This window comes from Vulpes vulpes, chromosome 6 (assembly GCF_048418805.1).
Source record: "Vulpes vulpes isolate BD-2025 chromosome 6, VulVul3, whole genome shotgun sequence".
Classification (NCBI taxonomy): domain Eukaryota; kingdom Metazoa; phylum Chordata; class Mammalia; order Carnivora; family Canidae; genus Vulpes; species Vulpes vulpes.
In genome coordinates, this window is record NC_132785.1 from 127,739,852 (window position 1) to 127,751,106 (window position 11,255).

Genomic DNA, 11,255 nt, shown 5'->3' on the forward strand with positions numbered 1-11,255 from the left:
CCAGGTACCCGTGGGAGGCCTGCTCATCCCAGCAAGGGAAACGGATTGGCCCAGTGGCCGGGGGATGGAGGACGCCTTAGACCCCACACCCACGGGGACTTCCCAGGGACCGTGCTCTCTGCCGCAGGTCCCGTAAGGCCGTACTGGGCGCTGACTGCCCACATGCCCTACCTTGCTCACTGCTGCCAGTAGGCAAAAGGGCAGAACGAAATACCTTGAAATTCTCCAGAAACAAGTTTCCAGTAAGTCCACACCACACCACTCACTCGTTTCACAAAGGTTTATTGGCTTCTCCTGGGTGCCGGGAACAGGTGGCTGCAAAGGATCCCAGCCGAGCCAACGTGGGGGCAGCAGGATGGGGGTGAAGCACAGCCCCCCTGAGCCCTGCAAGGGAGGAAGGCCCAGGGTGGAGGACACAGGGGGCAGGGAGGACGGGAAAGTCCTAGCTCCCTCGGGGGTGAGGCAGGCTGAGCCCCGGCAGAGGTGAAGGGGTGGAGAAGGAGGAGGAAGGGAGCGTGAGTGGAGGCTCAGAGGCTGGCAGCGCGTGGGCTGGCAGCGCGTGGGCTTGCCCGGAGGCCCGTGGAAGGGGAAACAGAGGGTCAGTGACCAAGGAGGCTGAGACCCTGCTCAGTCAGAACACGGGCCTGGCTCTCCGACACCTCTGGCCAGGTGTGCAGGCTGGCCCACCTCCTCCGGGGGCTCAGGAGGCGCTCCTGCAGGTGGCCCAGCCTGCACCGTGGAAGTCTCAGCACCCATCTCCCTGGTCACTGGCAGTTGCTCACCAGGAGGAAAGCAGAGGCTGTGCCCACCCGCCCACTGAGCCTCACACAAGGCACTGGGATGGGGGGTGGTCAGAGCCTGGGCAACCCCCCTCCCCAGCCCTCCCTTGCCCCCTGGGAGACAACCCCGTGAGAATGGCCTGGGAAGCAAGAAAGCCACCCAACCCTCCTTGGCAGAGCCAAGCTCTCATCGCCTGTCCCCTCCCCCCAACCCCCTTTCAAGTGGCTCCTGGACACCAGATGGACCCAGTTCAACTTGTCCTTCCTTTTCTTTCCCCCGCCCGCCCCCTGCTGGAGCCCTGAGAGGGCAGGCAGGAAGGGGGGCAGGCCGAGCCAGACCCTGAGGCTTGGGGGAACGGCCCCAGTTCCAACTCTGGTGACCCCAGCGCACAGCCTGCCAGGCCCACTGGGGCCAGACCTCGGGGCCTTGGAGGGAGACTCTCACTGCTGACCCCCGGGACAGGTCGGGACAAGATGAGCAGCTGGTAGGCAGGGCCAGGGCCAGGGTGAGCTGATGCTGTGCCCTGGGGAGAAGGAAGGAAGGTGGAGCAGGAGCTCTTGGGGAGGCGAAGAGGATTCAGCAGAAGGAGAAGAGGGGGATGGAGTAAAAGTTGCCAAGCCTGGGCCTGGCTTCCAAAGCCCTGGACCTTGGGTCTGTCCTCACCTGCACAGGGGGCTGTGGGAGCCAGATGGGCCTGAGCACCCTGTCCAGTGTTCTGGAACCCTCAGGTATGGAGTGTAGCCCGTCTGCCCAGGAATCAAGCAGAGTCCCCAGAGCAGTGACAGTCCTAGGAATAAGTGCCCGTTCTCCTGAGCCTCCCTGGGGTTGGAGGGAGTGCAGGGTCCGGGGGGCTGGGAGCCCCAGCTGGCAGAGGCGGCCAGAAAGACCAGTCTTATACATACCCCCGACCACGTCTTCCGCACATCCACCAGCACCACCACCGGGTCCCAAACAGCAGAAAAGGCTCTCCCAGCCCCAAAGTGGCTTTTTCACTTTCTGAAACTGAATATGGGAAGGGGGAGGGCTGCCTTCCCATAATATGGATAGGATGGCCCTATCCCAGCCTCTGTGCAGACGGGGGCAGGGCACAGGGCCTAGGCCAGCAGCCCCCAGAAACCAAGGAATCAAGGCTTGAAAGTTTCTCCAACAAAAGTTGGCATTCCCCTTGTCCCTGCCCTGGAGGGGCAACCCACACCCCAAATCTCCTCTTAGAGACTTGCCAAGCAGGAGGCTTCTCTTCCTACACCCCCACCCCTCTCCAAAGTGTGGAGTAGGCAAAGGAAAGAAACAATGTGCTAACTCAGAGGTGCCCTGGGGAAGAGGGGGCAGCAAATGGGACTCGCCCCCCCACACCCCCCCCCACACACACACACCCAGCCAGGTTTGGCTTGGCAGGAATTCTCTAACCCACCTGAAGGACCCCTACCCCGGCAGGGGGAAAGGAGCTGGGGCCAGGCTGGCTCTCCTCCAGACGGGGGGTTCCTGGGCTGCGCAGCCCCAACATCCCTGCTCCAGACAGCAGAGACATCGCCAGGCTGAGGGGGGGGGCTGCATTCAAGTGCCCCCCCCTTCCACTCTGGGTCTTGACCTACCCGAGCTACAGGTCCAGCGGCAGCTTCTGGGGCACAGGGTCCCGCCAGGGCCTTGAAAACTGGAGCGGAGGACCTCGGCCCAAGGCGGGAGGGGGCGCCCACCCCCGCGCCCACCGGGTCCCGCTGGGTCCTGGGGGTCGGGCGCTGCCTGCCGTGCAGCTGACCTCTCGGGACCTCCCTCCCCTAAGCCGCCGCCGCCGGGGGAGCGGTTCGCCCTCGCCCTACGCAGCCCCGCGGGCTCCCACCTCGGCCCAGGGCGCGAGCGCGGTCTCCGTCCCGGGAAGAAGTTCGGCGGCCGAGGCCCGGGGCGCACGGGGCGCGGGCGGCGGCAGCCCCGGGACCCCGCCGCCGGCGCCCGGGAGAGGTCCCCGTTACTGCGAGGGCGTGTCGGGAGGCTCGAGGCCCCTGACCGTGCGCACCTCGCCTGCCCCCGCGCCCAGGCCTCGCCCCGCCGCGCCAGCGGGGCCAAGGCGCAGCGGAGCCCGCGCCCGGCGCCGGGGACCCCAGGGCAGGGCACGTCCCCGCGTCTCCGGCCCCGCGCCCGGGCGCAGCGAGGCATCGGGGGGTCCCTGCGTCGGCGGCGGGGCCGAGCGGGGCCCCACGGAGTTGGGGAGTCGCCCCGCACCCCTACAGCCTGCACACACGCTCCGGGGGAAAGTACGCACTTGACGCGTCCGGGCGCCTCCGCGGTGAGTCGCGCCGCCGCGCGCGGGGTCGGCGAAGGTGGCTCAGCTCGGGCGCTCCAGTCTCGACGTTCCCGGGGCAGAGAGCAACGTCCGGGGACGCTCGGGACGGGTGCGCCCGGCGGCCGGGGCTGCGCCGGGCGAGGCGAGCGGCGGGAGGGGAGCGCTTCGGCGTTCAGGCAACAGCTACCCCTAGTGGGAGAGCCGCCGGGGCCGGGGCCGCCGCCGCCCCGCGCCCGCCGCCCCGCGCCCCGCGCCCGCCGCCCCGCGCCCCGCGCCCGCCGCCCCGCGCCCGCCGCGCTCGCGGGCCGCCCGGGGCGCAGGCAGGGCGCGGCGTGCCCCGGCGCTCCGGCCCCGGCCCCGGCGCTCCCCGGCCCGCGGGCCCTGCCCTCCGCGCCCCCCCGCCTCCCCGCCCGCGCGCCCCGGAGGCCCTGACCCGCGGGCAGCCGCGCGAGCGGGACGCGATGGGACGGGGCGGGCGCGGCCGGGACGGCGCGCGGCGGGCGCGGGCGGCGGCGGGGGGCGCGGGGCGCGGTGCGCGTGGCGGGGCGCTGCGGGGGGCGGCCGTGTGCGAGGCGCGAGTGTGAGCGCGCGCGGGAGGCGGGCGGGCTCCGGGAGGCGAGCGGCGCCCGCGGGCGAGCGGGGAGGCGGCGGGGGCCCAAAGTTGCCTCCTGGCGGGCCGGCGGGCCCGGCGGGGCGGGGGTCGGGGCCGGCGACGCGGCGGCACCTGGGCAGCGGCCCCGCACGAGCAGCGGCGCGGGGGCGGCGTTGGCGGCGGCGCGCGGGAAGCGAACCGGAGCTCCGGCGCGGCGCGGCGGCCGCCGGGGAGCTCGGCTCAGGTGCGCGGCGAGGGGGGCGCGGGATCTCCCCGGCGGCGGGCGGCCAGGAGCGAGGCCGCGCGCTGCGCTGGCGCGGGCGGGAGCCGCGGGATCTCCCGGGCGGACGCCGGTGCCCGGTGCGGCTCGCCGTCCTGGGCGGCCCCGCGCCCCGCGCCCCGCGCCCCGCGCCCCCGGCCCCCGAGCGCGGGCTCCGCGGCCCGGCCCGGCCCCGCCGCGCCCCGCCCCGCCCCGCCCCGCCCCCGGCCCGGCCGCCCCGCCCCCGGCCCCCGATTTCCGAGGCATTGGCCGCGCCGCCGGGCGATCCCTCCGGGCTCAAGTTGCAAGGGGGCGGGCCCGGGCCGGAGGTGGAGTCTCCCGCCAATTGAGGCCTCGGGTATAAAGCGAGCTCCCCGCACGGCCGAAGCGCAGATGCCTCGCCAGGCCGCCCCGCGGCTGGCGGTGGGGGACGGTCGCGGGCCCCCGGGGGCTCCGGGGGCTGCAGCCACCATGCTCCGCTCCCTGCTGCTTCACTCCCTGCGGCTCTGCGCCCAGACGGCCTCGTGCCTCGTGCTCTTCCCGCGCTTCCTCGGCACGGCCTTCATGCTCTGGCTTCTCGACTTCCTGTGCATCCGCAAGCATTTCCTGGGCCGCCGCCGCCGCCGCCAGCCCGAACCGGCCGTGGAGCTCGACAGCGACGGCGAGGAGCTGCCCCCCGACGACCCGCCCGTCTGCGTGTCCGACGACAACCGCCTGTGCACCCTGGCGTCGCTGAAGGCCGTGTGGCACGGCCAGAAGCTGGATTTCTTCAAGCAGGCGCACGAGGGCGGGCCAGCACCCAACTCCGAGGTGGTCCTGCCCAACGGCTTCCAGAACCAGCACATCCTTGACTACGCGAGAGGAACCCGCCCGCTGGTCCTCAACTTCGGCAGCTGCACCTGACCACCGTTCATGGCGCGCATGAGCGCCTTCCACCGCCTGGTCACCAAGTACCAGCGCGACGTCGACTTCCTCATCATCTACATCGAGGAGGCGCACCCCTCGGACGGCTGGGTCACCACAGATTCCCCCTACAGCATCCCGCAGCACCGAAGCCTGGAGGACCGGGTCAGCGCGGCTCAGGTACTGCAGCAAGGTGCGCCCAGCTGCTCTCTCGTGCTCGACACCATGGCCAACTCCAGCAGCTCGGCCTACGGGGCCTACTTCGAGCGCCTCTATGTAATCCAGAACGGCACCGTCATGTACCAGGGCGGCCGCGGCCCCGACGGCTACCAGGTGTCTGAGCTGCGCACCTGGCTGGAGCGCTATGAGGAGCAGCTGCACGGCGCGCAGCCGCGGCGGGTGTAAACAATCATTGGACAGTTGACCGAACTTGGCGGGCGATGCCTTCGAGCCTTCGAAGCCCACGTGCAAATGCCCCAAACGAGTCAGATTTGCCGAGGGCCCCGTGACACAGCTGTGCTGAGCCAGGGATGGCTGGGTCTGCGCCCCCAGCCAAGCTACCTGAAAATTCCCCGGACTCTGTGGCTGTGACTGCCCCTCACCTGTACCTGCCTGGCGGGCTGGAAATCCCCTTCTGAACGCGAGGCCACCCTCGCCTGGGTCCTCCCCCGCCCCCACACTTGTCCCCGCAGAGGCCCCTTGCCTCTCTCACGACCCCCCCCCCCACCCAGAGAGAAGAGCCAGCGTGCCTTCAGCCGGGGCGCAGAGGGGCCCCTCGCCTAGAGACAGGCCATGCGCACCCTGAGCGCAGCGGGGTTCCAGCAGCGCCAGCGGCTGGCCCTAGTTGCCTGGCACCCACACCTGTCGTTTGCAGGGAGGGGATGCCCTGCTGCTTTTGTGTCTATTTCTTGTCCCTGAGTTGGGGGTGGGGGCTTGGGATGGGGAAGGGTGGGCAGGGTTGTTCCCCCCCCCCCTTATTTTGGGTGCTGGCGAGCCCCACTGCTGATGACGAGCCGCCTCTAACTGGTCTTGACCACGAGCTGGTTCTGAGTTGCAGGGGGGCTTGCAGCAGCGCCTAAAACGAGAGGGGGAAAGTACTCTGGGTTTCCGTGAGGAAACCACCATCAAGGGGTGGAAGCGGGGGGTTGGGGTACTGTTTCGGGACCAGAGGAAGCCGGCTTGAGAGGCGCTGGCGAGGTTCGCAGCGCCCCAGGGAGAAGGAAGAGGCTGGGGCTCCTGGGAAACGGAAACGGGGTGTGGGTGGAGGAGTCCGGGAGAAGGAGAGATCAGGGGAGAGCCTGGAGACCCCGAGCGAGCTGCCGACTGTGGGGCCAGGAGGTGGGAGGCCCCTGATTCCAAGGCCATTTTTGAGCGTTTTGCTGGAAATACTCCCTGTATATAAACTTCTTCTACGCTACAATAATAAAAGCTTGAAGTAAACTGCTTTCGGGTTGCCTTTGGTCCCTTTATTTTTTTTTCTTTCCTCTGAATAGCGGCAGGAATTAAACACAAATCTCTGCCTCGCGTCCCCATAGTGACCCTGGGGGGAAGGGTGGCTGCGAGGAGCCGACGCTGGCAGGGGCGCAGGAGGGCAAAGCACACGTAAAGGGGTGCGTGACGGTGCCCAAGGGGGTACACATGCACGCACACACCCACGGTGGGGAATGTGGGATTGGGAGGAAAAACCGAGAAGCGGAGCCGGGCGGGGTCCTGGAAGGAGGCGGGAGAGGCAAGGGGGTCCTTACTAGTCGCCGCGCGCGCTTGCGCTCACGCACAATTACAGCTGCCCCTGCAGCCGCCCGTCTAACTTCCCCGAGCGTCCGATGGTGCGGGGGAGGGGGCGGGGTGGAGGTGAAGGGGGGCTGTGGACCAGGTAGGACTGCGCTCCCGACCACCGCGGGCGCCTCAGCGCACCTGGCCCCTCCCTAGCCCCCTTCCCGCACCTGGCTCCTCCCTGGCCCCCTTCCCGCACCTGGCTCCTCCCTGGCCCCCTTCCGCACCCGGCTCCTCCCCAGCCCTCCTCCCGCAGCCCGCTCCTCCCCACCCCCCCTTCCCGCACCTGCAGAGTCGTCTCCCCCTACTCTCCAATCCCCGCCTGGCTGCCGGGGTCCGCGGGAGGTGCGACTAGCACAGCGTACGAAGGCGGAGGGAGGGGACACGGGGAGGGGAGGGCGGGCTTGCAGCGCCACCGCTCCAGGAGAAACACCTACTGCGGGGCGGGGGTGGGGTGCGGAGCGACCCCTGCCCGGGACACCGCCCCCCCCCCGCGCGCCCCTCCTCCGCTTCCCCAAGTTGGAGCCAGACCTCGCCACCACCATCCGCGACGCGCTCGGGGCTTGGGAAGTGGAGAAGGGGAGCGAGATGGAGTCGCGGAGAGAGACCGGAAAGGGGGGGGATGGCTGTTGCGGGGACGGGGGCTGGTGGCAAGGGGGGCCTCGGCGTTTGGCACCGCTCGGCGCCCGCAGCCCCGGCCGGGCGCTCCCGCGCGACCTCGGCCCTCGCTGTGTCCCCTGCTGCTCCCTGGGGGAGGGAGACGCTGCGAGCACGGATTAGCGCGGCCCCCACCTCGCTCTGCTAGCGACACCTGGAGCGGAACAGTGGGGTGGGGGGAGCGCTGGGGCGGGAGTCTGCAGAGCCGGAGTGGGGGGAGCGGGGCAGCCGAACTTCCCCGGCCCCGGGAACCCAGCACCGTCCGGGTCTCGGGATGCAAGGAGAGTGTTAGCTAGTGAGCGCCCGAGTGCGAGCGGCGCGCGCGTGAAGGAGAGGGGAGGGGCGGAGGGGGTCTGCAGAGGTGAGGGGGTGCAGCAGGCGGGCGGAAGAGAGGCCCCTGCTCCACCGACACCGCCTCCAAGCCGCGCCCAGCCCCCACGCTGCTCCTTTGCAAAAACTTTTCAGTTTTTGGAGCTGACACCCTGAGCTGGGATTTTTTTTTTTTTTTTTTTTTTTTTTTTTTTGCTTCAAAAGTCTTTAAATTGAAAAAAATAACTTTTAAGAAAAAATTGGCACAGATGGTATTTCTGCATCTCCTCCCCTCCCCCTCCTCCCGCGCGCTGCTTCTCACCCCAAAACCCCCCGGGAAGAATCCGGAGCCAGCCGCACGGACGCGGCTGGGCGCCCAGGAGGGCCTGCCCTGGGCTGCGGTGGGGATGCGGTGGCCCGGAGGCAGCGGAGGGCGGCCCGGGACCGCACAGCCCCTCGCGCCGGCCCGCCGCCTGGGGTCTAGCCGGACCCCCTGGGCGACCTCCCTCCCCGCGGAGCCCGCCCCCCACCCGGCCTCCTCCCGCTTCCCGGGCCCGCAACTCGGACCTGCCGCTCCCGCCCCTGCCCACGCGGCCGCCTCGCTGCGGCTCCCGGGAGGGGGTTCGGGCACCCCCCCTCCACTTCACTTTTCCCTTCTCCCTCCCACTCTCCTTCTTCCCCTTCATCTTTGCTTTTTCTCTCCTCCTTTTCCCTCGTTCCTTCCTTTCTTATCTTCTTCTCTTCCCTCTCCTCCTTTAAAAATCTCTCCTTCTTATAAAAATAGTGCGTGCTCATCGAGGAAAACTCAGAGGAGTCCGGAGAAAATAAAAGCAACCCAAGGTAACCTCAGGGTGCGGGCGCTTTTCAAACGTGCCTCTCCCTGTCCCCCCACATTTGTAAATGCACACTTTAATAACAAGAGCGGGATGCTCCTTTTGTAGCCTGACATTAATTTTTGACTCCTGGTACCCTCCTTCCAGGTCAGTAAAGAAGTCTGGAATGGCACCGCTGCCACACCGTCAAATGCACAGCGAGGGGTGGCTCCAGGGCGCTTCAGGTGTGAGGCTCACTGCCCAGAAACGCAGTGAGCAACGTGTGCACACCGCCCGGCACCACTTTACCGCAGCAGCGAGCCTTACAGGGAAATGGCTGGGTCAAAACACATGCACATCTTTAAAGATGTCTGGTTTGCCATATTTTGCTAAACTGCCTTCCAGAAAGTCTACTTGATTTCAATGTTTTGTGTCTTCCCAGTGCTGTCTCTTCTTCATTTTTAAGTGAAAAATACGAAGATAATACATAAATCCATTCTCGGTATTAAATTTTAAATACAGAGGAAGGGAGAGCAGAAAAAAAAAAAAAATACAGACCTCACTTAGAGCAGGCGGGACCCAGCGGAGGGTCATGAAATCAATTTACCAGATTAAGTCAAGCATTTTCTAAGAAAGGAGAGAAAATAAATACAATGTAACCACCAGCATACATTTCACCTAGGGTAGTCTAGTTTCTGAAACTTCTGTTTCAGGGGTGTGTGTGTGTGTGTAAATGTGCGTGTGCGTGTGCGTGTGCGTGTGTGTGTGTGTGTGTTTACAAGCTGGCTGATGTGAAATGTATTTCTCCTGAAGGAGGAATCAAAAATGTTCGGAAAGGTTTGCAAGCCGCCACGACAAAGTTCCCATTTATCAGGGATACCCTCCTGAACTGTGGGGTGTGTTTCTTCCAGACTCTACTTCGCCTACTGACAATGGTATGTGAGTACATTCCCAGATATAGGTTCCATAATCAGGATCACGATGCACAGTACTTGATGACGGCCCCCACCACCCACACACACCTTTCTCCTGCCAGTCCCTACCCGACACCCTTTACCCATCCATACATCTAGTCCAAGCAGCTCGGTGCTTGCGGGCCAGCTTGTGCCAGATGCGTGGGATGCCTGGGCCCCCACCCACACCTCGGGAGGAACTCTGCCCTCCAGGAGGGCTGGATCAGTGGGGAGGAGGGGCCGAGACAGCCATTATTCTTATGGGTTTTTTTTTTTTTTTTAAGATGTATTTATTTATTTGAGAGTGAGAGAAAGCCTGGGGGGAGGGGCAGAGGGAGAGGGAGACAGAACGTTAGGCAGACTCTGTGCTGAGCACGGAGTCCTTCCAGGGCCTCGATTTCATGACCTGAGCCGAAACGAAGTCACACACGTCACCGACTGCACCACCCAGGCACCCAGTGTTCCTACTGTTACCATCACCATCATCCTCGTTGTTAGTGTTCCTGAGGCCCGCTGTGGGCCTGGCAACACGGTGTGGGGAGAGGGAGGAGGGCATTCAGAGAGCTCATACAGAGGGTCTCGCCTGCCCCTCGAAGGCACAAGTGCCTCGTCTCGGAAGACACAGAGAGAAGGGCGTCCCTGGTGCAAAAGGCCAAAAGGCCAAGTTGTGTTGGGAAATCAAACAGCCCCCAGTGTGGCTCAGGGCAGAGGTGCAGGGGAGGCAGAGGGGTGATGAGGAGCGTCGGGGCCACCTGGGGAGCCTGGGGATGACAGCTTGGGGTCTCTGGTGAGCCTCAGGGATGGGGACCTCAAACAGGACAGCAGGAAAGTCAGAGGGGAGGGGAAGGAGCAGCAGACACCTGGGGATGGGGGTGGGTGGGCACACCGCCCTGTGGCCACTGACTGACACGACCTGTGCACTTGCAGGAGTCAGGCTGCCCTCTGCCTTTGACCCAGCAACTGTCCCCTGGGCACCTACCCCAAGGAGACAGTCAGACTACTGGGCACAGAGGGAGGGAGGTATCCTCTGGGTACCGCCTTACGCCATGCAGACACCCCTCTGCGGAGAAGTCATGTCCCAAATCATGGCACTACCCACGGGTGGAACAGTAAGAAGTGAAATCTGAGGGTTTGCTCTAGGGGCTGCACCAGGGTTATTCATTTTGGTCATCCTAAGATCCGTCTTAGACAAATACAATTATTAGCCCCACTTCACTGATGAACAGACTGAGGCTTGGCATGGTCGGAGACAGCTGGGCCAAGGTGTTAGGGGCTGAATTGTGTCCTCCTCCAAAGTTCACACACTGAAGTCCCTAGTACCTCAGAATGTGACCTTATTTGGAGATAGGATCTTACAAGAGCTTAGGTTAGGATGAGGTCATTGGGGCGGGCCTTGATCCAGTACATTGGTGTCCTTAAAAGAAGAGATTGGGACCCAGGCGCACAGGGGGATGGCCATGTGAGGACACAGAGAGAAAGCAGCCGTCTGCATGCCAGAGAGAGCCCCCCACTGACCCAGCATCTCCAATTTGCAGCCTCCAGACCTGTGAGGAAATATTCTGTTGTTTCAGCGCCCCCAGCCCCCGGCCCCCACGAGGGGTACTTTGTTACAGCAAACTGACACACGGGCCATGCGTGGACGACAAAGTGACTCTGACCACAGGCCCCTGTGACCCCAGTGCCGGGGGGGTTAACACCAGGCTGCACCGCATCATTCAAGTGGCCAAAATGCGTCAGGATACTTGAGATGTCCCCAACCCGGACCAGGTCCTCCCTCTGTAGTTACGTGAAAATGCAGCTTATAGGACAGTGGGTCTGAATTGGGCAGTGACTGTGCGTGCTCTTTTTTTAATATCTGCAAAGACACACACACAGGCAGCTCTAGAAAAATCTACCCCGAGGAATTCACAGTAGCTGTCTTTGTGTGGGTGGGATTATG

At 65.0% G+C, this 11,255-nt stretch overlaps 2 protein-coding genes across 2 annotated transcripts; one reads left to right on the top strand and one right to left on the bottom strand.

Annotated features, from left to right (window-relative positions):
* Positions 1–266: 266 nt before the first annotated feature.
* Positions 267–4,176, bottom strand: LOC112930335 (uncharacterized). The gene is made up of 5 exons (XM_072760486.1): positions 4,152–4,176; positions 2,373–3,986; positions 2,192–2,286; positions 1,683–1,782; positions 267–384 (listed from the first exon to the last, which is right to left on the bottom strand). Exons 1-5 carry the CDS (start codon positions 4,174–4,176, stop codon positions 272–274), a joined length of 1,947 nt encoding a protein of 648 aa, XP_072616587.1. The 3' UTR covers positions 267–271.
* DIO3 (iodothyronine deiodinase 3) lies at positions 4,155–6,255 on the top strand. Its single transcript, XM_026012720.2, has one exon. It carries the CDS (start codon positions 4,303–4,305, stop codon positions 5,215–5,217), a length of 915 nt encoding a protein of 304 aa, XP_025868505.1. The 5' UTR covers positions 4,155–4,302; the 3' UTR covers positions 5,218–6,255.
* Positions 6,256–11,255: the final 5,000 nt, after the last annotated feature.